The sequence below is a fragment of the Lepisosteus platostomus genome, chromosome 15 (assembly GCF_059453375.1).
Source record: "Lepisosteus platostomus isolate fLepPlt1 chromosome 15, fLepPlt1.hap1, whole genome shotgun sequence".
Taxonomy (NCBI): domain Eukaryota; kingdom Metazoa; phylum Chordata; class Actinopteri; order Semionotiformes; family Lepisosteidae; genus Lepisosteus; species Lepisosteus platostomus.
Window position 1 is genome coordinate 20,481,479 of NC_142625.1, and position 27,186 is coordinate 20,508,664.

At 39.7% G+C, this 27,186-nt stretch overlaps 1 protein-coding gene across 6 annotated transcripts in view; it reads right to left on the minus strand.

Annotated features, from left to right (window-relative positions):
• Positions 1–255: 255 nt before the first annotated feature.
• The window catches only part of LOC148648193 (extracellular sulfatase Sulf-2-like), a 119,382-nt gene continuing 92,451 nt past the window's right edge, over positions 256–27,186 (minus strand). For 4 of the 6 annotated variants that reach the window (XM_088608165.1, XM_088608163.1, XM_088608167.1 and 1 more), the window contains 16 exons: positions 24,508–24,659; positions 22,752–22,921; positions 17,656–17,806; positions 16,756–16,931; positions 14,750–14,878; positions 13,106–13,162; positions 12,531–12,660; positions 10,058–10,259; positions 9,016–9,268; positions 8,557–8,653; positions 8,030–8,124; positions 7,141–7,200; positions 5,475–5,647; positions 5,106–5,248; positions 4,190–4,313; positions 256–2,601 (listed from right to left, as the gene is read on the minus strand). In XM_088608165.1, the coding sequence (XP_088464291.1) occupies positions 1,976–2,601; positions 4,190–4,313; positions 5,106–5,248; positions 5,475–5,647; positions 7,141–7,200; positions 8,030–8,124; positions 8,557–8,653; positions 9,016–9,268; positions 10,058–10,259; positions 12,531–12,660; positions 13,106–13,162; positions 14,750–14,878; positions 16,756–16,931; positions 17,656–17,806; positions 22,752–22,921; positions 24,508–24,659 (2,738 nt within the window). In that variant the 3' untranslated portion in view covers positions 256–1,975. Of the gene's footprint in view, positions 2,602–3,149; positions 3,204–3,583; positions 3,618–4,189; positions 4,314–5,105; positions 5,249–5,474; positions 5,648–7,140; positions 7,201–8,029; positions 8,125–8,556; positions 8,654–9,015; positions 9,269–10,057; positions 10,260–12,530; positions 12,661–13,105; positions 13,163–14,749; positions 14,879–16,755; positions 16,932–17,655; positions 17,807–22,751; positions 22,922–24,507; positions 24,660–27,186 lie in introns of all 6 variants that reach the window. The other 2 variants (XM_088608168.1, XM_088608169.1) reach the window with 2 other exon arrangements.

Here is a 27,186-nt window from a genome sequence, read left to right on the forward strand (position 1 = left end):
AGGGGAGGCTTGTGTTGGTTGATCTTTCATTTCTGGTAAGTTTGAGTTGCCAGTTATGAACTGGAGTTTTAAACTCTGTGGTTTCTTGGCTATGACAGGTTATTTTTGGTTTTAATCTTGTAGTTTGTCCAGTAATGCCAAACCTGCTGTGCAGTTATTGTAATATTTCAGATTCTATCCAAATGGCTATTGACTCTTTTGATATAACGTAGAGTCCTATTGTTGGAAATTAGTAATAAGCACACCGGAGACTGATTATAGAAATGGGATACCTAGGCATTCAACACTTTATTCACAAACTCATAAACTATCAAATGCTCACTGATAAGCCAAAGAAAACATGTATGCAAGATTTATATACAAGTCTTGGTCTGTTTATTTCCATTTAAACTCTTTTGTCAGATACAGTAGTCCCTTTTTAAAAGTGCTTACCAAAAGATCCAAGTTTTTTTTTTGTCTTGAAAGAAAAAAGAAATCCAATTTTTGTGAGAGACCTTTGTAATTCACTTCAACAGGCTCTATAAAAGTACATGGAGCTGAGATAGGCAGTTCTTATCCCCAGAAATGTTTGTGCATTTGGCCAATATCCTGTCCTGTTTGTGGACCTACAAAATTCTCAAGGTAATACTGTTATTTCTTAAATATTTTTTGTTATGCAGAACACTGTTGAAGATGCCATCTTATCTCATTTGTGTATTATAAAATATATTCTGACATTTATATTAATTGCAAAACATACATTCATATACATACAGCAATTTAGTATATTTGCTTAAACTGTCATAGCACCAAAGTATAGCGAAGACAAAATTGCAGGAACAGCAATCTAACATTGTGACATTTGTTACATACACTTTTTTCTAAGAAATAGACATATGAAATTGACAAAAGCAATTACAGTATATTGTGCTTGGTAACTTAGATTATCCTTCAGAGAATGAAAGGCCAATACTGTACAAGCTGAATAAAACACTTCTAACAGTGATGAATCTCCATTAGGCCTCCAGTCATCCTTCTTCACATCATACTCTGAAGATTCTTTTAAGTCTGGCATCATTAGTCATTTCTGTTGAAATTGCTTAAGTCTAGTTGTGTCCCAGGGTTAAACTAAGCAATCAATATCAACATAATCCAAAAAATGAACAAGTTACTATCCTCTTGCTCTGTGCCACTGTGTTGTGTCTTAAGAAGACACTGAGTCTCTATGTGCATTTACTGGAATACTATTGCTTCTTAAATAATGCCCCACATGCTGAGCTACAGTATGTGAATTCATCATAGTCAGTTACTTAGTGAAAATTACTCCCACAAGAGTATTTAATACACTGGATAAAAATTTTAAAAAAGGCAAAGCAACATCCAAAACAAATGGCATTGAAAAAGAAAACTTAATAAAACTGAATCTGTCTATGCTGATGCATCAGCTATGTAGGATGCTGCTGAAATCAGTACTGCAGTCACTGCATGCGCTGTTAAAATGCATTCAGACAGGAAGTGCAATCCTTGTGGTCTGCTTTTACAGGGCAGGTGACACGTCTTCCTTTTTTTAAAAAGTAAATACCCCCTAAACTGAATGCCAGAATTAAAAATCTGTTAAATCCAAAGTGCCAAGAACACTACAGCTGAGAAAAAGAAATATATAGCCACAATCCAGAAATCTGAACAGGTATAAACATAATACAAAAGCTTCCCCTGTCACCAAAATTATATTAAAAGATTTTTTTTACTTTACGAATTGAAGCCTTGGTAACATTTGTTAGCCATGAACATTAATTACTTCTCAAATTTACTTAAGTTGCTAGAAGTCTAAGACCATCTTAAAAAGAGGATGAACATTATTATGAAAAGATTTTCATCCCTTGCCTATGCAATTTAGTCAGCTTGAAAACATGGGGTTGTATAAGGAGGGTGTAATTCCATCTTGGTATAGTTGCAAATTCCTTGATGAAACGGTTTCGCAAACAAAACTGTTGCTTTAGTCGGACAGTTCCTGCGTGTCCTCTCCTCTGAAGTGACTGCTGTTACAGGAAGTGTGAGTAGCACTCCTGGGAGTGGGGTTGTGACTCTCCAATTCTTCTTCCTCCTCCTCCTCCTTGTGTGGAATCTGATTGCCATCCTCGCACAGCTTGTGGAGAAAAGCATGCGACTCTCCCCGACTTGAGCTGCTGCCCTCGTCTAGGGTGGAGGGAGGCGCGATGGTCTCTTCTCGGTCGAGCCCCAGAAGGTCCCACAAAGCCTCTGCAGCAGCCTCACGGAGGAGGAAGGCTGGGGTGGCGATGGTCAGGTAGAGAGCGGCGGTGGATTGGCTGGTACATGCCAGTGCTGGATCTCCTTCCTGCCCCAAGTAGGTCCCAGTGGGCTTGTGTCGGATGTGGCGTCTTGTGAAGTCATTGACGTTGTCCAGCAGTTCAAACATTCTATCTACAGCACCCCCAAAATTGGTCCAATCTTCCAGGCTTACGTTAAAATTCAGTTCGAGATCGTAGGCGTGCTCGTCAAGTCTGTACAAGGTTTCAAGTTCTAACCAGTTGTTCTCTCTGGAGAAGTTCACAGGGTGGGGTTCAAAGGGCTTAACCTTCCCATCCTTCCCAAATCTGTCCCCTGAAAAACAGCAAGTGGGTTATTACTTCACCAATTCCCCTTTTATCATACTAGATGCTCACGCTTATCCAGGGTGACTTAAACGCTTGATACTGTTGTACACACACTACGAAAAATTACAATCACGCTCTGCCAACACTTTTTCAACAGAAAAGGCTTAACTTATAGTAGCAGGGTATTAAGTTGTTGACTTTTTTTCACAGATTTAATTGAATATTGCGTTTTGTTAAAACAATCAGGTTGTTCAAAATGGATGTTAGTTGACTAAAAAATTCGAGATAAGGACACTTCACAGTGACTAAAATTAGAAGATGAGATATCAAAGTAGCGCAAAAAAAAGCCTCCCTCTGAGGATTAGGCTTTGTTAGATGTCTTCATGTTGAAGAGGTGTTGGGAAACAGGCAGTGCTGAGAGCTACAGAAACCATGGAGTCATGCATAGAAAAAAGAACTGGTTATAAAATACTGTCGAGCGCTGCATGCAGAAAGAAAAATGTTAAAGATCCTGGTGGCACTGTGATGAGACAGAGTGATATCCTCCCAACTCACAGCGATTTGGAAGTGGGTTTCTTCATTTTTGGCCATTTTCGACGATGAAACTGCCTGATGTACAAGCAACAAAAAGACAAACCGTTAAGCTGCCCCCTCAAGCAAATAGAAGCTGCTGGTCACAGATCAAAAGTTCACACCCTCCTTTAAAGCTGGATAGCAAGTACTCATGCAAGACAAAGGGAAAAGGCACAATTCTTAATAAAGCAAAAAGATTAAGAAGAACTTAATAAAGATTGTTGTTTTAAGTTTCAAGAGTCAGGGTTGTTTTTAAAATGAAACAAATGCTTTGGGGATATTTTTAAAGAGCTCTAGCATTCTCCTATTTATTTTTCCAGGGGTTATTTGTGTTAGTAAATGCTACTTTTCTGTATTAAACTGAATTTGTTCGTCAACACTGGGGGAAGTAAAGATTTCACTTAGTGAGCAGATACCTGTATTCATCAAAGCTTCCTCCCTCTTTACCTCCTAAAGAAGAAACACTATGATTAGTTAACAGAAGAAAGTGACAAAGATGACACATTTACGCACTCTATTATGATGACTTCTGTGAAAGCCTCCTTCTGTATTGCTCCAACATTAAATATCTTGAAGATAACAGACATATCCTAAGAGGAGAATTTTCTTAATGTTTTTCTCTTATGGATGCTGCACATTGGTGGAGGGGAGTCCCCATTGCCTGTAAAGCACTTTGAGCGTCCAGAAAAGCGCTATATAAGTGTAAGCAATTATTATAATTCTTTTCTCCAATGTTTTACTATTCATGAGCTATGAAAAAATGACTTTTCTGATAAACAAGCTCAGTGTGCAAATGCCCCAATTGCTCTTTTTCAATCTTATTAAAGCTGAAAGACCCGATTCTTTTAAGGGGGGGAACAGATTTTCCACACCAACAAGAACATTTAGGTATAGATCGCATGCAAGTTCCTGTGCAGACGGGGATGGCTGAAATTCTGTGCAGCTTTCCTTTGTGGTCATGTGGTGGAATTGAGCTGGAAGAGCACTGGGGCCTCGCGCTGTTCTGCCAGTTTGGGGCTTACCGATCTCCAGGTTGCGGGTGCGAGGGTTGCACTGCTTGTGCCCCTTGCAGCTGCGCAGCTCCATCAGTTGCACGTGCAGCTGGTTGAGGACGTGGCGGTCCAGCGTGTTCACTGCGTTCAGGAGCTGCAGGGAGACGGGGAGAAACGCTCAGGCCTGGAGTGTAAAGGCAGGCTGAGAATCGGCTGGAGGACGAAACAGGTGACGAGCACTCATTTTGCTATTACATTGCAGGTGGACACCCTATTCACAACCTCTGTTAACTGGTTCCTCCAAAGAAACATTTAGGAGCCGTTTTCTTGAAGGACTTGTAGAATATTTTATTAAACAAGTCTTTGCAATATAAGAAACCTTACCATTGCCATTTTAAGATGGCTATTCACAGTGACTATAAAAACTATGGATCACCATTTTTAACAACCTAGATAATTTTAATCAGAAAGAAACTGAGCTGTCCCTGTCCTTTTCCCCAAAGTCAATGTTGACAAATTCTATTCCAGACCTAAAATCTTCTGTTAATGTGATGCATTAAAAACAAGACTGAGCAATTTCTATTCACTGACCTTTCACAGTGGCTCAACCTCTGCCCCTGGGTTTTTTAGTGCAAACAGATGCAGGTCAGGGCCTGACGGTAAGAGTTTGGAAAGAGAGGGACTGGTTTTGGATGTGGCCCAGCGGCCTTAAAGGCACAAAAGGCATCTTAACTATTGCAACTTCTTTTTTTTGCTTTGGTAGTAATTAAAAGTTATTACCCAGTGTCAATATATTAGAGAACGCTAGTGTTGCCTTCACTGTTAAGATTCCAAAAAGTGTCAGCATACATGCAGGCCAGCCCATTCCAAGCACTTCTTTCATTGGAGCAGCTGTACAAACTCCAGTCATTGAGCACTGGTGGTAAGTTGTATTTGAGATATCTACCTGGTACGGGTCTGTGTTGAGGTCAAAGTACTCCAAGAAGCCCGTGGCAAACTCGCAGAACAGGAAGTTATGAGTCTCGTTGATGGTCCTCATGCACCAGTACGTGTTGTTGTTTGCACTTGTGCAAGCGCAGAAGGGACCCACTGAAAGAGAAAAAACATACGTCAACTTCTGAGTCGCCCTTGATAAAATTGTATGTCATAAAAAACCCTGCCTCGCATGAAACGGCCCACACGATCGCGATTGCATTTCATTAGCTGCTTGTGATTGAATTTCATTTGCCGAAATGTAAAGCTGACATGAAGCCACAGACCTGCAAAACAGTTAAGCCAGTTAAGCTTTGTTTCGGTTCGTTTTAAATGGCCTCACTTGTCCAGAACGGAGCAGTCTGCCAGTGCTGGTTGTCGTGTGTGAAGCAGGTGAGGCCCGGCATGCTGCAGGTGTCATTGTTCCTCAGCCTCTTGAGCAGTTTGCGCAGTTTCTTCTTGCGTTTCTGCTCCTTCAGCAGCCACTGCTTCTTGTCCTTCTCCTGCATCACTTTCCTGGGGCGACAGAGATACAGCACTGAGCGCCAGGTCACGGCGGCGAGCTCCTCGCACAGGAAAGCACACGCACGCATCCCAAAACTGGGCACGAGTGCAAGGAGGGAACATGGGCAAAGAGGTATGTTTACAAGTGTTCATTTCAGCATACAGATAAGTCAGAAAGGCAAAATGGATGAAGATGTCCTCATAGTGGATGGAGGTAACCATAAAGTCTGATTAAGCAATGACCGATAAAAGCATATAGTGTACCAGCCTCAGCTATCCCGGGATGCTCTATTGAAGAAATGAACTGTTTTGAAAATGGACACCAAAAGGATGGTTGATGAGGGATTTACAAAATCTTAAAGGGAATAAAAATATTGACCACCAGTGGTTTCTAAAACACCTGCTTGCGCAGCACGTAGAGAAATCAGTGCAATCCTTTAAACAAACACCTATTAATGCACAGAGCACATCAAGTCTTTTTTGTGATTAGAGATGCCTGGACCTTTCTCTTTGGGAAGGCTGGGCTGTCTAGTTTTCTTGTGCTCTTACAAGGGACTCTTAACACAACACAGTCCTAAATACAAGTCCTTAACTTGCCTGCACTGTACTACGGTTAAAGTACATACTGAGAAGAAGTGGATTTGAGTGTTTCCTGCTTCTAATCAACTGTGGTCCAATGCAAATGGAATTGGAATATTTAAAAAATGGTGGCTAATGAAAATATCAGGGCATTAGAAATATCTCATTGTCTTCTTGTTTACAAAAAAATCACTTTCCAACAAGACTGTTGCCTGAGGCAGGCTAGAAAAATTAAGTCCTAGGTGAGTATTTCATGTTCCTGTAAATAGAACTTTACTAGGATCACCGTGTGAGGTTACTTAGGAGCTTCTCCACTAAAGGAGTTGAGAGGTAAATTTCTAATATGTATTCATATGTAATTTTATCAAATTTCAGAGTTTTGTGTTAAATAATGAAATTCAGCAGCAAAAGCAAATAGTAATAAGACTATAATAATAAGAGCTGAAATGAACATACCCCCAGGATAATATAGATTCAAAGGCTGAGATATTAGAATATTAAAATGGCTGAGAGTTATGAGATTCTTAGTTTTGGGCAAAACTTTAATAATAAGCCTCTGTTTATAAATGAGAGAATAAAGTTCTATTTAAAACAAGCAATAACAGCAGCTCAAGGTTATGTGTCAATCTAAAACATAGGTGCACATACTCAGTACATTCAAAGGAGTTTAAGAGAAAAATCTAGCCCTGTCACAGCCATAGCAGGTCACAACCTTTTACCTTATTCGTGTTTTACTATACAACATCTCTCTTGTATTATATATATTCTCATTTCCAATTGAATTATTGTTCAGGGGCATTTTGAATAAGTAAACGTTTCATTGCATTTTAAACTTTGTCCTTGAAAAGTGCACATTTCTGCAGTCTCAAAAGAAAGTAGGTCTCTTGACATGGTTATAATGAGAGACAGAATGGTTCTCTCCTTACCGAAAAGGGTGAAGGCCACCTCCTTTATGCTTCAGTTTTCCCTTGTGCTTAGACTGGTAGCTAAATCATAAGAATGAACAAGATTTAGTTGAAATTTGTATTTCTGGTCATATGCCTGGCACAGAAATGTGAGCTTGTCTATTCAAGCTTGTCTATGAAGCCTGTGCACCATGGAATAATGAAGTTAAATTACACACAAATGGTGACCATGGAGAATGATAGTACCATTGTAAGGAAGTCCATGATGATATAAATATGTGAAGGCAATGTGGTTCACACTTGAAAGAAGCTATTGAGCATCACCTGTCTGTCTGTGGGAACGCCTTCCTTATTTGCATGGGTATCAAATTGTATTGTTCAGTGGTGCAGTGGTCATTATAGCAGTTGATTGAATAGGCCTAACTAACTTTATAAGGTCATAGAACCTTTGACAGAACATAGCATTTGTATGAGTATAATTAATAGAGAACACTTTATCATTTGTAACGTAACATTTTTGTATAATTCTTGAAATTAAAACTGTGAAAGTTACCAAAATGTTTTTTTTTGTAAAATGCTCAAATACCGTGCAGAGAAATGCAAAGTCTCTAATATTCACAACCTCACTTTCTGCTCTTCTTTGGTGAGTGAAGTATTAGGATACTGGAGTTTAACTGCCAAAAACAGGTTTTTATACAGGATATCTTAGATATGTGCAAACAATGTTTATTTTATCATTCAAGAATCTATTAATATGGAGATTATATAAGACCTTGTACTGGTCCGCCATACCCTAATTTAAGTTATTTGAACCAGTGAGGATTTTTTTCAATTCCTCTTAGTTATGCCTAAAGGTATCCTGTCCCTGTGGCTCACTATTCCCTTGAGTCCCAGTGTGTGACCCACTCACCTGTACCGATTACAGTCACAATCCTCAGGACGGGCTCGCTTAAGGTGCCCTCTGACTTCCCTCAGGTTCTTTATTTTGGTTTGCAGAGTTTCAATCTATCGGAGACATTAGAACACACCCCCGGTCATGCCCCTTGTTTGTATAACAGCGCATACAGTGGCTAGAGCATGAACAAACAGCCATGGTGACAAAGGAAGAAGTCCAAGGTAAAAAGATCCAGATGGGAAATCTCTCTTGACCAGCTAAAAAACCATGAAAAATCTCAAATACATAAAAACATCTTCCAGAGGAAGCAGATTGATCAATCCGCAGCAGTCCCTAGGAGATATTCTGGAAATGGGAAGACCTGTAGAGAATGACTGTGATGATCTCTCCATGATTTTTGTCACTGTCAGTTAAGGAACACAGAAGGACACTGTGCAAGGGCCACTAGAGGCCAGCTTTGTGCTTTCAGCTGGGTTCCCTTTTTTCTTCCTTAAATACAGTATAATGAAATCATTAAGAAAAGTAGCACGAAAGGGACCCACCTCATGATCAATATGCAATTTGTGATCCTTCCACGCCTGGAGTGACTTGTATAGACCTACATCACATTTCACCGTGTCATTAGCCAGTATGGAGCACCTGTAGGGCACAAAAAAACGGCACAACTTCTTTCAATGCAATTCCGCAGGCAGACTGTTTTTCCACAGTTAGATGTGATGGATCGATTCTTCCTTTCAGGGATAAACAGACCTGTTGCATTTACATGTAAACGCACCAGGTGCTTCACGAACCTAGCTGCATACAAGCCAAAATTAAGTATTTTCTGTCTTGAGACTGATGTTCTGGTGAAGGTCATAGGATTCCTTAAGACACCCGATACATTTTGAAGTTTAATGCTGCCGTCCCATGACATTATATTTTTATATTGAATATAAAAATGCTAGAGCTTTTATCCAAAGTGGTACAGCTGACACAAGGTTGCCTCAGCTTGACTTACTGACCTGTGAGTGACCTTGATGGAGGAGGGCACCAACAGATTGTTGCTGACGCCGGGGCTGTTGGTGCCACCCATCCCGCTGAAGTCCTCTTCTTCATCTGGCGCCTCGTCCTCCAGAGTGTGGCGCCTGCTGGTGTTCCTGGGCGCCACAGGCTGGTAGCCGTCCTCCAGCTCCACAGTGAAGAGCTCGCCATTCAACTCCACCGCCACTGACCGTGACAAACGGTTACGGGTGTAGCTCTTGTTGGCTTTGAACTCTGGAGTCACAGGGGAAAATTGATTTAAAAAAAAATCTGTTCTGTGTTTTCAGCATCAATCTATAATGCCAGTACTTCTACTTTAAACCGTAATGATTATCATTATAATCACTTTCTGCCTCTGGAATGGTTTTCTCTAGTCCTGTTTTATGTCCTAATCGGTTAATTAAAAAGTACCTGTAAAACTCCAGCTCTTGAGTGCTAAAGCAGCTCGTCTTTTATAACATTTTTAAATTGCTAATGCTTCTACTGCCTACAGGCTACCACTAGATGGAAGTAAAGCATATTTGTAAGCTTCTTTAAGAATGCTTAAATATAGCTTCAGCTAAATCTATGCTGATGTCATGCCCAATTACTTTACTCCGCTTATTAGATATTGCATGCTTCTGCAATAAGTAGCAAAGCTGTGCTTTTGCTATTTGCACAAATCCTATAGTATGTAACTTACTAGAGTTTTAAGATTGTTACCTTATGTATAACTTATGCACAAGCCTATTACAATAATACACAACTGAATCACTGATTTATTATAAAAGCAGTTTGTGGTTGGAAAGCCGCCAATCGTAAGAATTTACAGGCTGTGTAAGCTCAAATTGACATTGATTTTAAAAATCAATGATGAGGAGTCTGAAAACTTGGGAGGGACTCTTTAATAGGTGGAGGAAAGTGAATTAATGAAAAACATCTGGGCTGCAGAACTACTGTACCACACTACTGAGCAAAACACAGGAGCAATAATATGTCAAATGTGTTACAAGCCAGGTGAAGATAAACAATCAGCTCACTTACTCTTCTTGGTCAGAAGCTTCTTCTTCTTGAAGGGGCTGATTCTGTAGTCGGCAGAATCACAGTCACAACCTCCAGAGCTGCGGGCAGAGAACTGGGACTTCATGCTGGCCAAGCCATGTTTCCGGGATACAGACTGCATTGCCATTCCTTTGCACTTATGCAGTCTGAGCTTGCCTGTGGGGTCTTCCACACACTGCCATTTCTGTTCAGAAACATAGGCCACAGCACCTTGAGCCCAGAACCCTCAGCACCACCGAGCTACAGTATTTCTCCTTTCCACCCATGTAATGCAATAGAATTGAAAAGCATCTAAAAAGGTCCAGTGTGAACTTGGCATACTTTAGAAAACCTCCAAGCACGTAATGACAAAGGACACCATTTAAAAGAAAGACATTTTTCTGCAAAAGAATACTTTGGTTTTCTAGAGTTCTTTCTTTTCCTTCTAATATTGAACTCACTCATGTACCGAAAATGAGTAGTGATTAACCTTAAAAGATGGCTCTGTGGATACAGTACTTAATCAAAAGGAATATTCTTTTTTGTATAATGATTTGTATAGCAAATCTTCTGAGTCGCATTCTATGTTTTTTTCAGCTCAATTGGGGAGGTAATTGAACTCAATTAACATACAGGTACAAGCTCATTAGCGGGTGTTAAAATCATCGGTTCCTGAGAGATTGAGGTTTTCTCTCAAGAAGCTGATTTCCTGTTATAATTCAGTTTATTTGCTCCAGTTATGTTTTCTGACAGATTTTATATCTGTTCATGTTTTTATATCAACAAAAAATCATAATCTTAAACGCATAAAAAAAAAACAAGCGAGCAACTAAACCCTTGGGTTTTTTTTTCTGCCTGGAGAACATGCAAATTCCAAGCAGATACCAACCCAGGAACTGAATCCAGTGCAGTGAGGCAGGAATGCTAACCACAGCAGCACTGTGCCACCCACTTATAATAAGTCCATTTTAAGATAACTTGTACTACAGGTAGCATTGCTGCTGATGATGGAGATGGGGGAGGTGGGGGTAGATAATTTCCTTAGGTGTAATGACCCGAAAGTAGAAGATGCTTCAAGTGATTGCAGGCTGCACAGACTTAGTTGTCAAAGACGGTGTAGCTTATGCCATCTCACTCCTGACACAGTGATGAATTACTGTGGTGGCTGAGGGACCCTCCTGTTAATGGAAACCCTTTCTAAACCTCATCTACTTCCTTAATATTTTCACAGTGGCTGATTCTTCCCACTTCATTACACTCTACCTGCAATGCAAATGGGAAAAGATAGACAAGTGTATCGGGGAGTTTAATGTTCTTGCTGTCATCAAGGCAGCGTCTGTGATCAATGACTTCTCAAATTGCACCGTCAGATTCACAGCAAGTTAAACTCATTTGCTGCGTGTGTTCATGCACTGCAGTAATTGTTCTGAGTAATTCAGGACAGTTAATTATAGCGACTTTTATTATTGCGGCCCTTCCATTTCATACAAGTATGTGATGCAAGTGCTGTGTTTTTTTCCTTTAGTAGCCAATATTTAATTGATTACAGAAACAGAGTGCTGGAATGGGGAGCTGTGTCAGCATGCGACAGTGGTTAATTCCACGCTGAAAAGTGAAAGAGAAAAGTTCACATCTGGTGAATGCCCCAGCAGCCAAAAAGTTGTGTTCTTTCTTTAATTTTACTTTCCAGCACGGGGACTAACTGCTACATATTACAAACCAGAATGCTGTTCTGATAAATGGATCACAAATTGTAGTAAGCACTATATGAAAGCCTGTGGTGGAAACGTGGCAGAACTTCAAATTACGATCACCACATGTTCTTAAAGAGGATGGTGGATAAACCACCACCATCAATGTGCAGCCCCCACCTGAATGATGCAAGGGAAGCCATAGTGTGCTTGAACACTCACCACACATCAGCCATTAGTGGGGAGGAGAATAGAGTGAATAAACCAATTCATAGATTGGGATTATAAGGAGGCAAGGGCAACTGGGAAATTTGTCCAGGACATTGGGGTTACACCCCTACTCTTTTTCGAGAAACGCCCTGGGATTTTTAATGACCACAGAGAGTCAGGACCTCGGTTTTACGTCTCATCCAAAGGACAGCACCTTTTTACAGTATATTGTCCCAGTCACTGTACTGGGGCATTAGGACCCACATATACCGCAGGGTGAGCGCCCCCTGCTGGCCCCACTAACACCTCTTCCAGCAGCAACCTTTTTTTTTCCCAAGAGTTCTCCCATCCAGGTGCTGACCAGGCTCACACCTGCTTAGCTTCAGTGGGCTGACAGTTCTGAGTTGCAGGGTGATATGGCTGCTGGCATAATAGTAAATGCAACAACTTCAGTGGAGGGTCAATACAAAATTGTTTTCGTTAAAGAATGAAAAAGGCGGAAAGAATTTGGAAAAGCGTAAGATGACGCTGGCACAGCAGAGCTCAGGTGGAGACAGAAGTGTGCAGTGCTTTACCTGGCCCAGCTGCTCGCAGGGTGTCTGGTACTCTGCACGCTGGCAGAGGTCCTTCACACGCTGGTACTTGGGCAGGAAGTTCTCCTCTTGTGCAACTTCCTTCCCATCATTCCTCTTGTGCAGCAGCTTACTGCGGGAAACAAAAAGCACCATTGTAACCTGGAGGATATGCATGCTCTAAATTTAGTGTTTCCCTCATCACAAAGAAAAAAGCATATAGTAAGAACTTACAAGAACTATATTCTTGGGTGGATAGTAGCTGTGCATGCTTTATAAGCTAATAAAAAACTGATCTACAGATTGATATACAATTGACCACAATGTTTAAATGGAAAGTCATATTAAAATAAGATAAAAGTTTACTGAATTATATGTATAAATGCCACTGCATAGTTAAACTTCATGGGTATAAATATCAGATCAACACTATTTAGTTTATTATTAAAAATCGGTACTTGTCTATCAATTGACTTTATTATTAAGATAAGCTCCAAATTAATACCCCAGCTGCCTTAGAGAATCAGCAAAACAATATCCGTGTTTTAGAGAACCCTGGCCATTTGCTAAAGACTTACCCTCTTTCCACAAGGAAGGAATCTCTCCACACTTTTGCCTTCTTATTAAACTGAAATCTAAAAATGAATCAAGAGACAAGACAAAATGAAATTAGGCACAACACACTAGTCAGTGCAAGAAAAACAAATTGCATACTTGACTGCCATATCTGCATGTGACAATTTATACTAATTTATACACAGAGCAGCAATTTCTAGGTTCAGTAGGAGGATAAACCGACTAAAAAAACTCTAAACCATGGCAAATATTTTTCCATCTCTTATCAGAAATCCACTTATTCCAGGCAAGGATCACAGAAACTTGCAGCCTATTCCAGCAGCACAGGGCACAACTACACCTTGGACAAGACGGCTGCCTATCACAGGGCACACACACAAAGGAACAATTTTTAAATAGCAGTTAACCAGCCACTATGTATTTGGTAAGTGCCCCAGGACCCAAGAGCTGTGAGGCAGCAGTGCAACGCATCAAAACAGACAGAAATATAGGTGCTTATTTAACTACAGTAATTAAACATACTTAGTAAAGTAGGAAATTCTCACCACTCTTATCTTCAATGGCACAGCTCTATGTAATAGGTCTGCTAATGGAGAATACTGTACTTTCCATTTCTTTTCATTACTAAACTTAATATTTCTCCATTACTCTGTGATATAAAGTGAAAACAAATCTGTAATTACTTTGTAGTTTTTGTTTTTATCAAAGACCCTCTTCTGCTCTTCTACAGTTCCCTTACACTAGCAAACAGCAGAAGAAGACCAGCTCTCTAAGAGCACTTTCTACTGCGGGCCTCAGTGCCTCCTGACCCACAGCACTCCTTTGAAGCCCTGTGCACCGAAATAGAAATAACGCGTATTGATCAGCCGTGCTATAGCAGCTTTTTTTCTCTCTCTGCTGGGTTTGAGCCTGCAGCCAGTAGAAGATCTGAGAAAGCAAACCGCACGAAATAAGTATCCTTTCCAGGAAATGACACTCCCTGACACCAGCAGTCAATTTCAAGGTGAGGGAAGACCACTCGTGCCTGATTACATACAGGGCAAACCAGAGACAGGATCCAATCCACGAACTCTGTCTCTGCTCCCCTCTTTCTTGTCCCTCCAGCCCCAGGCAACGCAAACAATCCAGACAACCTCATAAGACCCTGCGACCATCAGCATTTCATATATTGATGTTGACACTTCTTAGAAAGACAGAGAGGATTTTTTTAAATAAAAGGCCGCTTTACATTCGAAACCCAGCTGAGCTGAATTAATGGGCTGCACTGAAACATGAGTCATGGCAATACCATTCTGCAGTCAGATCTTTAATTCCAGGAGACCCTTATTTCTAGGCCTAGGAAAAAAAATGTTTTATAGTCCTGCCATCTCTGTTTTTGACTGTTATGTTCACTGATCAGCAAATTTCTGTATCCTCGGCTTTCGTACCGTTTAGAGGCTATTCTGCACGACACATACTCTCCTTCCTTAAATCTATGGTTGTCTATGGTTGACATTACTTAAATTACTTAAATCTTAATGCCGTCACAGGAAGAAATGAAGAGATTTCAAAGCTACATTAATTGCTTGTTGAATTTTACATAACGCTGCAGTACAGGGACACCTGATGTTACCAATTTATAAATCCCACAATAAGGCTTCTAGTACCTGTTCACTGGCCTTTCCGTGTCTAGGAGCTTGAGAATAGACTTGCCATCCATGTCAGGCGGAATGTCCAGACCAGCAATGTCCAGTATAGTGGGTGCCAGGTCGATGTTCAGAACAATATGTGGATTACTGGGGAAATGTGGGGATCAAAATAGTTATTAAATACTTTTTAGATGGATTCTGGGAAAGTAAAAGTTCACCCTTTATTGAGACAACAAATGAAACAAAGAACTGTGTCGAGAATATAGTCACAGCAGCTCTGTCGGGCTGGAGCTTAAACCAAGAAAAAAAACGCAGGAGGAAAGCTTTATTAAAAAAAACAGTAGCCTCCATCTGCTGAGTGCTGTGAAGCACAGGTCTGAGATGCAGAAAGAGAGAGAGGGAGATGGAGAGACATTTTGTAATGGACTGACACTTCAAAGTGTTTCAGCTGACGGATGTCTTCCACAGAACTGTGCAAGCTCAAGGGTAAGTGCACTGAAGTACCTGTAGGAGCCGAATGAGGAAAGAGCAACAAGGTCAACATGTAACATTATCACTGTGAGGTCACAGTATGGGGTCACCCTGCACATTGGCGGAGAGCTGAGCCCATCATTTTTCTACTTAATAACTCGGCTGTGTAATGCTTTTCTCGTACAGGAGTATGTCTTAAATGGACTGAAAATAAACAGTGCAGTAGTAATGCACTGCAGAGAGATTGAATGCCTCACGTGAACCCATGATTAAACAGGACTGGTGGGAATAGAGTTTTTTCCTTTTTGTACAAGGCCCAATTTTCTCCATTTCTAAGGGGCTTGCAGTGCCATTACTGTCCTTTGACACAGGAAGTATCAATGGGATATGGCGAGGTAATCAGACGAAAGGGAGAAGAAAACAGGCTTACAAGATTTGCAGAGATTACTCTGGCCATTTGCCAAGACCCTGGGGACAATATGGCAGATTCATCAAGGAGGGGATAATATGGCCAGGACACCAATCACACCCACTGGCTAGGGACTGCACTCTCTACGCAGGGGAAAAACGGAGCAGCTCCCCGCTAATGAAATGCACCGAGGCAGCATCGTGACAACTGCAGCTTGAAGGGCGACTTTCACACAGAGAAGGGACCCGTTTAGCAGGAAAAAGCACCTTGTTTCTGCATGACAAAATACACCAGTGACGACTTGCACATCAACTTGCTCTTCAAGGCAACAAACATTTACTCATTGAGGAACCCACTATCTACATGGTGTTAAATAATCCAAATCTGGCTTGCCAGGTTCAAGATGCAGTATACTATACTGACTGGAATCTGACTTTTAACTCAATGTTAATCCCTGTCATACACCAAGGAAAGAGAGCCAAATCAACTGGACTAGATGTCCACTTTTGGCCCCTGGAGTCAGAGTTTATGCATTCATTTCACTGTTAAATTTAATGTAAAAATCATTAAAAGCTCAAACGTAGCCAACTGCCAGAAATGAATAAGCATTGCACTTAGCAGAAATGCTGATGAGGATGTTCTTAGGTTAACTAAAAATAGACCTATAGAACTGCTACATATTCCACTAATCCAACTTGTAATGTAGGAAATCGCACAGGGTCGTGACATGCTGTACAATCTGTGTTTACAGGATTTCATCTAATGCACTGTTTCCACATGTCGGCCTAAATGCCTGATAAGCATACTGTACGTGCAGAGGTTCTCAAAGAGAGGGCTAGGACAATCTTAGAAAATGGCTGTGGTCAGGAACAGGGACCTATAATGAATAATGTTCCTACAAATTCAACTTTGTTGAAAATAGATAACTTTCATAGAGCGGTGTAACAGGAAAAGTTTAGCCCTTGCAATACGTCAGACTGGCTGAATAACAAATAACAGACTGGATAAAACAGAGTAAGCAGGAAACTTAGAAGCAGCATGTCCTGTTTCAACAACAGTCAAAGATTACTACAGAATCTTTAAGGTGTGTGTCCTTCCCTCAAGGAAATCGTCTAAAAATATACAGGAAATAAGATGAACTTACATTGTAGCTCCCTCCAAATTGGGTCCCCGTATGTAAAATGGCACCCGGATGTCAAACTCATATGGCATGGATTTGCCCTTGACCAGCCCGAACTGTCCGATGTGATACCCGTGGTCAGCGGTGTAAATGACGTAGGTGTTCTCCAGTTCACCTGTCTCGACCAGCATGTTGTAGACCTGTGGAAAAACAAAGGAGTTACCAACCCGGCACAGCGTACAACAACACACAACTCATCTTTGTGTACTGCTAAATTCTGGGTCATGAAGACAGTTTCAGATCTTCGCATATATTTGCTCCCTTTAACCGGAGCAAAATAACCTTCTGTATACTTGGGAGCCCGAAACTGTGCTCACCTCCACTCAGCACGGGTAAGAAAGAGAGTTATTAAACCCAATGGCAATTCATCCTTGTTCTCACTGACGTGTGTTGGCTTTACCAAACCACCCATAACAAGCGGTAAGGCGTGTAGTTCTGCGTTTCAAACAAGGCACAGTGGGATGACAGCTTTATACAGTGTATTGTTGGTGCATTTCAACAGATGCAAGACCAGAAAAAAATATTTCTTGAAGAAAATATTCCAAGTCCAATAAACAGAGAGCAAGTAGTATGATTATTTTAATAGAACGAATGCCGGAAATGGTAAAGAAATATAAATCCCTCTTTTTTGCTCTGTTTGCTGCATATGTTTAATCTTTCTAAAGCATGTCTTGCCAGCTAGAACTTAATTGAATTGGACCTTCACTCCCCAGAGTGAAGCCATACACTTCGTGAATCTTCCAGCCCGACTGGCAGCCTCTGTTGCCTCGATGCCAGCAGATGACAAAAAAACGCACACCGTGGGGAAGAGCACAGCCCAGGTAGGGAATCCGCTCAGCCGGAGCACAGGAAACCAGCACTCACCCTCTCCACTGAATCGTCCACCGACAGCAGCGTCTGCAGCCTCTTCCTCTGGAGCATGTTGGTGAACTCCATGTGGATGGGCTTCATGGGGCCAGTGTACCTCATGATCCAGTGCTTGTCGGGGTTGGGGGCGTAGTTGTAGCTTGGCGTGCTGGCACAGCAATTACAAAACAAAAAAACAATTAAAAGCAACAATAAAAAAAGCTCCTGGATGAGACTGGGAAACAAATGGAAATTCAAGAGCTGTTTGACCCTGCATTTTTGTTGGCACGCTGTACTGGTACTATATTACAACCTTTGGTACCCAAATTACCCAAAGGTAATAGACTTTTTTCCTGAAAAATGTCTAAAAAAGTCCCGCAAATACAGTATATAATGTACTGTATATGTTGGAGAAAGTCTTCATCATAATTTCATAGGATGTGGAGCAAATATGTGATCTGAATACAATGATGTGTAAATAAACTCTGATTCACACCATTTAGATATAAAATTTACTGTCAACACAGAAAATATAACTTTAGGGACAACATTTTTTTCATTTGCATATCACTATTTGAGAGTGATATGTGTGTACCTTGACATTCAAAGCTTGTTTTTAAAAAAACACTTGTATATATCTTTTCATAATTTACACTTCATGTCCAATGTTCTATCCATTCTACCTAACACTGAAAGACTCACAGCCTTTGTGTAATGGATAGTTACATCATGATTCTGTTTATATAAAACCAGTGAGTTCATTACTGCATGTGAATAGCTTATTAACAGCAGAAAAGTAAACTCAGGATACACTGCACAAAATTAAATGACCTTATCTCCATCCTTTCCATCCTTCTGAGGTTTGTGAGTCCAATTTGTGAGTAAATCAACGATATATTTACTTTAATATGATTCACTGCTGCCAGAATGAATATAATGAAATACAATTAAGTCCCATCCCTCTACATGATGTGAGTACAAAAACAGCCATGGGCAGCAAAACAGCACCTGAATATTATCCAGAAGCCATTATTGTTCAGATACACTGTAAATATCCTTGAGTTTGGACTAAAAACTGAAATCTGATCAATGCTGCAGCCAATACTTTGGGTTCCTGTAGTTTGTATAGTTGTCATGTAGTGTTGTAACAATCACTTGGGTAATATTTCAAAATGGTCCAGCCATTCACATGACATATGCTGCATGAATATGATAAGTGACTGTGAACCATGACATTAATTAGTTCACAATCCATTTACCCCCTTCTGTATTCCCTGCTCATCCAAATGAACCCTCCAGTCGCACATAACTGCAGGTGGCGGGATCACACAGTCAAAGAAGGTGCGTCTGAGTGAATTATTGCTGGCAAAAACTTCAAACCAAACAACATTTTTTTTTAGCAGTCCGGCCCTATTGCAAAATCAAACCGTAGATGATCAATAAATCACATAAAGCAGAGATGGAATGAAGAGAACCACTCAGAAAAAGGGGTGAAGACAGAGCATTAAATACAAGTCTACATTCCCATTTCAAGCAAGCAGGCCATTAACATTCAACCAAGCACAAAAAACATCTGGCTGTGGCCTGTATTCATTTGTATTCATTCCCTGGAGGGATGTTCTCTGTAATATTAACTCAAATCCCTGATGGCTTCTTCTCAGGTGACAGAAGGCATAAATGACGCCCCTTCAATTGTAGTACTCCACAGCAGCCACAGGAGGCCACCGCATCTAAACCATTTTAATAGATCCGAAAGGCGATTAAGGATCAGTGAACTGTATTTATTGCTATTCTTCACCGCTTTAAAACCCTTTTTAACATGCTCCAAACTTTACCCCACCGGTAGGCATTAGCGCTCAAGAGAGCTTTCTTGGCAGAGCCCAAGGCCCCAGCAGTTAAATCTTGCCTCCTCCCTGCTGTCTTCTCTTTATTACCCGATGCATAATCCTTTCAGACTAAACAGATTCTTCCACAAGCTTCCAGCTGCTAAACATGGGGTAAGTGATCTTTAGTAAATGGAGAAAAGACTGATTGCCGATGAAATCTGTGATTGTCCCATGACCTGGACAATCATATTTTTTCTCAGAATCCGAAAGGTGAGGACACATACTGTAGTGGAGCAATCATAGCAGAGAGGGGGAAATGGAAGAGAAAAGCAGGGGTGAGAAGGGCAGAGCGATAAAAAGCGAAAAACAGAGCAAAGGAAGGCAGAGGAACTAAGAATGATTCTTTTCATCCTAGTTAAACAAAGAACAGAGAGGTGATCACTGTCGCCTGTTTTAGATGGCTAAAAAGGAAAATATATGACACCTTTAGAAAGGTAATAAACATAGTACTGCACTCATAAAGCAATTAAAAAAGAAAACACCAGCAGCACTAAAGAAACACATTAGAGCAAACTCAGAAGAGTCTTTAGATGAAGCATTTGTAATGCTAAATGTCTTTTCCAATTACTGAAAAACCCAGACAGCCTTTTCTTACTGCTTCATTCTCAAATGGTCGGCTTTCGTGGTGCCATTAGCTGGGAACATTGCATTACTAAAGCAATCAAAATGTGCTATACTTTTTCAAATGGGAATTAAAAGCATTATTTGTGGTATCCTTAGGAATCGCAGGACTAAAAATTAATTTTGCACGGTCCCAAGCCCAGTGTTTTGTTTTTGTCAATGCATGAACATTCTTAAAGTTTAATTTTAAATTAAACAGCTGGTCTGTAAAGCAACTCCCATAGGGTCAATGGTTTATTGCTTGCAAAGCTTTTGTACAAGCTCTTTCTGAAAGATGGTTTCAACTTACAGGATGTTCTACAGAATATCAAACAATGAACAAATACTGAGCTCATGGTAGACACAGAAAGAAAATGGAATAGATATTTTGTTAACACAGATCACTTAAAATTAGCAATACAGTATTAAAGTGATATGTCTGTTTTGTTGGCTGGAAGGCTATATACTGTACAGTAGGCGGCATGCCTATGTGCTTCACGTCTCCCTCTTGTATGGCTGATGCCCTGTGTCTTACCCTTTCTCTTCATATGACTATTCAGAACTGGGAGAGGAGACAAGGGCATGGAGAAGGACTGTAGCAAACGTGGTAAAACAAAATGTGTGGGGAAAATTTTACTGCGAGGACATACTGAGTTAGGGAGCAAAAAGATACAAGCTCTTAGAAACTTTCAGTTATTGTAACACTCCATCTGATCCAGTGCGTTGGCACACCTTGACAGAATTTAATGTCATGGAAATCTCTCCAACTCATTATTAATCTGAGCTAAAGGTACTGTATATGTCATTCATAACTGTATTTAAAACATACTGTACAAAGGAAGCACCCTAAACTTGTTGTGAAGGAAAATGTACACTTATTTAGACTGCAACTGGTTATTGATATGAGCTAAAGGTAGTACTGTATATACAGCATTCATAATTATGTTAAAACTACACTGTACAAACATAGCACGCTAAACCTGATGTAAAGAAAAATGTATAATAATTTAGAGTGTTCTGAACTACAGCGCAGAATATCTACACTTACAGAATGCAAGTGTGATTCTTTATAGCCTATCAATTCCAATGCAGAAGACATACACAGAAAAGTAAAACAACACTTTTTAAAAAATTAATTAGCCTGACCTTTACAAGGCACTGAAAGAGGATTTTAGTACAAGAGCCTGTGCACTGGTTAAAATGTTGTTACTAACATTTTTCTGGATAAGCTAAAATGCTGTTACGCCACAGCAAGAACCTTGGTCTCACCCGAGCCATTCCAGAATTAGATAAGAATGTTGTCCACATGGTTTGGAATGGTGCTGCCCAGTGAGAGATATTTTGCCTGGGGGCTTTCAAGACTGATCCCAGCTGGTGAGCAATTAGGAGTAAGCAGCAGTTAAAAGTCAGCTGACACTGGGAATGAAAGTTGTGACTTGCCCTTCCTTTGCCAAATGGCTCATGAACAGAGGGAGGGAATGAGAGGCTGTGAGACTGTGCATTAACATAGTGTTAAAGCCTGACTTAGAGCTCCTATTGAAGAACAGAGGAATTCTGTCTGCAGCTGTGGGAAAAAAAAACGAGTTTTAGCAAAAAGAAAAGCTACCTCCTCCACTTGCCAGGAAAGCTTTCCATACAGCGAACCAATTTCTGCGGTATCACAAACTGCCGCTCCGCTGCATCTCGGCCAAAAGGAGTTCATGAATTTCTCACAGGGGTGAACTTGGGGTAAAAATAAGGCAGCACAGAGTTTTTTTTTTCAGAACAGATGTCATGTTTTCTTTTTCTAAAGCACTCAGGTTCTAAAAGCTGAATTATTATATCCATTGTGCCGTTAAAAGTACTACATCATCTGTGCAAATTACACCAATTCCACTGTTTACCACCGTTATGTGCTGTTTAAGTTCTGTAGCACTCTTTCCCTTTTTAACCCTCATGTCACTGCGAGGGACAAATCCTGCAGACCTCTCTGGGCAAGACTCAGGGCGGTTCTTCTCTCATAAGGAAATAGTTGTCATCCAGTAGACAACTAGCTTTCCTTTCCTGTGCAAAAGGGGGCAGATTCCTTAATTTGATTATTCTGATTTTCAAACTAAGGTTAAAGGACTTCTGATGTTGAAAATGTTCGCTGAAGAGAGTCAGGAGCACAGGAGTACACAAGGAGTACAGAGGCTGCGTGGAAGGCACTACAGAACGGGCTGCTTTTTCCCTTCATGAAGGTCTTTGCTCAAAGCCTTGTAGGGCATCATGCAGACTTCACTCGGACTGCTGGTTTGTTTAGAAAATGTCAAGTAACGCGTCGCCCCGACAACGGCATCTTTCAATGTGAGCTTAAGTCAGGCGATGTTGTGCCAAGGAAAGGTTTTCCTCCTTCCAGAAAAAGAGCAGTCATTTAAAAAAAAAAACATTTCGCCTCATTTAAAAAAAAAAAAAAGGTTTCGAAACAAATATCTCCATATACTGTTCATCTACTGCCGCTTTGAAGCGATCTGTGATCACTGTTCCAATACACTATTGAGGATATTATGAAGATCAGATTTTAAATAACAACCTCAAAGGTCCAATTAACTAAAAAAGCATTGAATAAAAAGAACAGTTTTTGGGAGGGGAAAGTGTATGCAGACTTACATGTGCTGGGAGGCATTGGGGAAGGCATTGGAGTACTGGGGAGCAGAGTCCTCTGGCCCATGGGGGGCTGCGTGACTTAGCACCATGAGCACAGGGCGGTGGGGGTACATCTTCTTGGACATGCGGAAGTAGCTGATGCTGTCGTTAGTGATGAGGTCAGTCAGGTAATCCTGAAGAGCATAAAAAATAATAACCAAGTGCTTAGCATTTGCTGCAGTAAAATAATAAAAAAAAAAACATTTCTAGTCACATCATTCTGTCAGCTTAAAAATCTTTTCTTGGTGTGTTTCATGATTAATTACTCCCAAAGCACCAACAGCACAAACAAGGAAGCCCACATCTGTATTTGCCCTCTGCATTGATGAAAAATGCAGATTAAGCAAAGAAATCAAAATGTAAAATACTACTGTAACTACTAACAAATTTAAAAAATATATTTTTTAATATTCTTTTAATATCCCTCATGTGTTTGGTTGAGCTTTCTAGTTATTTTTTCGATTGTTTTATGTTATCATAATCTCAGTAGCATGAAACTGAACTTTTATAACTACAAAATGGAGTTCAACATCTCTTCAACATCTTTGAATGAGACAAATCTTCCCAATAATAATTCCATTAAGGTAGGGAAATCAATCTTTCCATGACCGTGTTGGAAACATTTACAAGCAATATTTTGCTTTGGAGACCCCTCTATCCACCAGAGGCATTTTTTCCACTGCCCAGGTCTTGCAACAGTTGGCAAACAGCACAAGAGTAAAAATTGGTGCCAGGTGTTGCTGATTTCTTCTGGCTCAGTGTGAAAATAAAACACCAGGCTCTGAAATGGAGAGTGCAAAACGTTTTGTGGAGAGAAACAAAAAAAAGAAAAAAACTCAAGGACCCTAAAAAGCCCGAGTTTTGGCTGGGTTTGACACAGCTGTGTCTCTGACCTGCAGGAACACCTGTCGTCTGCTGGAGAATTAGGGTTTTCTGAATGGTTCCAAAGTGCTGCTTTAACACGCCAAGCCTCACTCAATATCAGCAGCTGGTGAATGAAATTGCTAATTTTAATTTGAAAAATGTGAATATCACACTAATGGAGTATTTTAAGGGCGAGATGTGATGGTATCCAACATGTTCCTGGCTGTTGCAGGACTGGGTTGTGCTCCAATTAATTTCAATTAAAACATTTCAAGTAATGATTCTTACCATTATTATAAATGTTCTGAATTGGGAATGCTAGCGCTGTAGATCTCTAGTGAGCAGGTTCCTCATGAAGGATGGTACAGTTAGCCTCCACTGCAACCTTATGATTTCTTTTCCTGAATAAGACTAATGTCCCATCATAGCTGAGTCAGCCCCCCCCCTCCCCCAAAGCCCCAAACTCATTTTACCACACCTTGTGAGTCATTCAGGCAGAAAAGATTAAGTTGCACTGGCTGGGGAAAAACACCATGTTGCTTAGTTCCCACTGAATGCCATATATAAAGAACATTTGAGTGTACTGTATCCACAATTAAAAAAAATAAATGTTAGAGAACCACCCTAAAATTCACAGACGTGTAATAAAAGCGGAGAACCATAGTGTTCCTCTACATGTATTGAACATACAAAGTAATAGGGCTTAAACGTTTTTCCAATCTCATTTACTTGAGATATACAAATATATATTTTCATATACAGTACGTGCATAAATGTGTAATAAGCTAAATAAAGAATATTTGTGGAGTGGATTCAATTAAAAAATAATTTAATAAAGAGAATGACACCATGATACCTTGGGGTATTGGAAGCCATGTTTTTCCCGGACGCCATTTCTGCTGAGGGTATAGTTGTAGAACCGGGAGTTCTTCACCAAACCCACCCACTCCTTCCAACCCGGTGGGACGTAGGACCCATTGTACTCATTGAGGTACTTCCCAAAAAAAGCTAAGAGCACAGACAGGAAACAAAATGTTGTTTATCCCACAAAAAATAGTACTTCCTCTCCAGCAGAAACACTAGAATACACAGCATACGCAAGCACAGAAGTACAAATTACATCCAAGCATCCTTGTGCCAGCAGAAAATGTTAAAAGTTCAAAAACAAGCTTTCAGGTGTTCAGGTCCTAAATTTTGAGTGAGCTTTTGCGCTAATATATGTTTTGAAACTCAACAAGTGGAGCCCGTTTCACTAGAGTGATTTTAGTCAAAAATATTTTGCGACTGGTACTTAACGAGGAACAGAAGCATGACATTTTTTTTTCGCTTGTACAGAAGAGGCTTCAAGTGTTGTTAGAAAGCTGTTTCCAAGATGTGTCTTGTGCTTCATTGCCTTTACAGATGTCGGAATATTACCCTGCATGTAACGCTTTGTTGTGATCAATGAAGAAAAACTCAAACAAGCCTGATAACTTGTCATTTCACTCTCAAGAGAACTGTTGGAACACGTAGCAAAAAACCAAAACAGAAACGTAGAGTTTTATTATTAATTTAACTTAAACAGCTGTTTAATAGACTGTCTATGGTAAGTATAAACATTAGATTTTTGTGCAAAGCCATTTTGCAACACAGTTTTCACTCTAATGGAGAAATAATTTAGTTCTAGAAGATGAGATAATGAAAAGTATATTATTATTTTTTTTATTATTATTTTTTAATTTCTGTAAGGAGCTTTCAGTAGGACTTTTTTAGGAGAAAAAAAAACTGAGTAGTAAACCAAGATTCTTTTTTCAAAACAAGAATGTAATGTCTGATGCTCCAGACAAATCACACAACAGACACAGGTCAGTGCAGAGGCCATGCTAAATTACTTTTAAATGACTGTGCTCTTTTCTGTTTTGTTCTGTACATTACTTAAATGGAGGAAGTGTGGGCTAATGGCTTGGGATTATGGTTTAGAGCTGGAGGACCGCAGTTCTTACAGAAATGAATCCAAACAAGCTTTTTGCTGTAACATTTAAGATACTGAACTATCACTGTTTACACTTACAGTTATCATTAAGAATTCATATCAGGTCCCACATGATTTATCTGGATTAGATTTTCTTTAAGTGTTTACCTCATAAAACAAGCTTGGAAGACTAGACTGTCAAAGCAATGGATATGAACAAAATTATTACTTAAATTACTTCTCAAATTACTTCCAACTATATATTTATAAGCATAAATGAATATTGAAGGCATTTTGTAAAAATATTTATTTTGGGGGAACATTCTAAAGTATTAATTAGCCATTAATTTTAAATGTGCAACTATATATTTGTCTCTTAACATTTACAAGAAACATAGGAAAACATTTTTTTTTCCTTGTTCTTCTGTGATTTGTAACAGCCCATTTAACATGCCTTTCATGAAAAGTTAAAGCCATAGCTAATAAAATTAAAAATCCACTTGATTCAGGAAAGCAACCAGGATTATCTTTGCGCAAGGGTCAACGAAACACTTTACTTTCCTTCTGGATACCAAGCAAACTCTATAAAATACTGCAGACTGTGTTTAAAATCTGGAATTCACAGAGAAATGAGAAAGTAAATGGCCTCTGCAAACGATCGAAAACCTTCATAAAATCAATAGCCTTCGCCCTTTTCATTTTCATTGACATCCGGCAGAATATCTTGGAAACAGTTCACAAAGACAAATATGCTTTCTATTTGTTTTTTTGCTTGGGGAGGGTAGAAGGTGTAAAACGATCTGGGAGCTTGCATTTTGTGCAGATATTCTCTTAAAAGTGTTACATTTAGATACTGTTTATGCAATTCTTACAGTAGGGTACTTTTTCTCTCTGTCTCTTTGGTACATTATATAACTTACAGCACAAAATCCAATTCTTGGCATTACCTTTTTACATACATTATGTACAACTACTTTTCAAAAGACTGTCCCACTAATTGCTTAAGCAAGCAATTTAACTTCAGTGCACTGTTTAAGCTTAACAATTCTGTTATTGTTATTTAGAAATGCAATATTTTGCTTTTACATTTATTTCATGCAATTCCTTGTTCTTTGTCATTTCAGGGGAAAAGTTATGGGCAAGCATACATTTATTATAAGGCAAAATACTTATTTTTATGACTTGAAGGCATTTGACTGAAATGAAAAACTGAAAACATTGTGTAAAGTTGGCAACTTTACTTGACATTTCTAACCATCTACTTTCTCCAAAGGCCAAGTCAACTGAACGCAAAAGCACCGATCTGGAAGTATTACTAGTTTGAGTAAATGCATATAAAATTAGTAAAAGAAGAGTGAAATAATGTTTCAATAAACTCTCGGGTTTGGGATTTAATTGTGATATACTGTAGAATATTATTTACAAAATGAAAACAGTTAACCTTCTGAATAAAAAAATATTTTTTTTTCTTAAGGGAATTACTTCAGTGCAGTATCGAATACTCCACTGAACACTTCTGAGGAACAAACCTTTTGGGGAATAATGAATTAAAGCAGATTCTGACAGTTCCAGAAAGTTAAACAA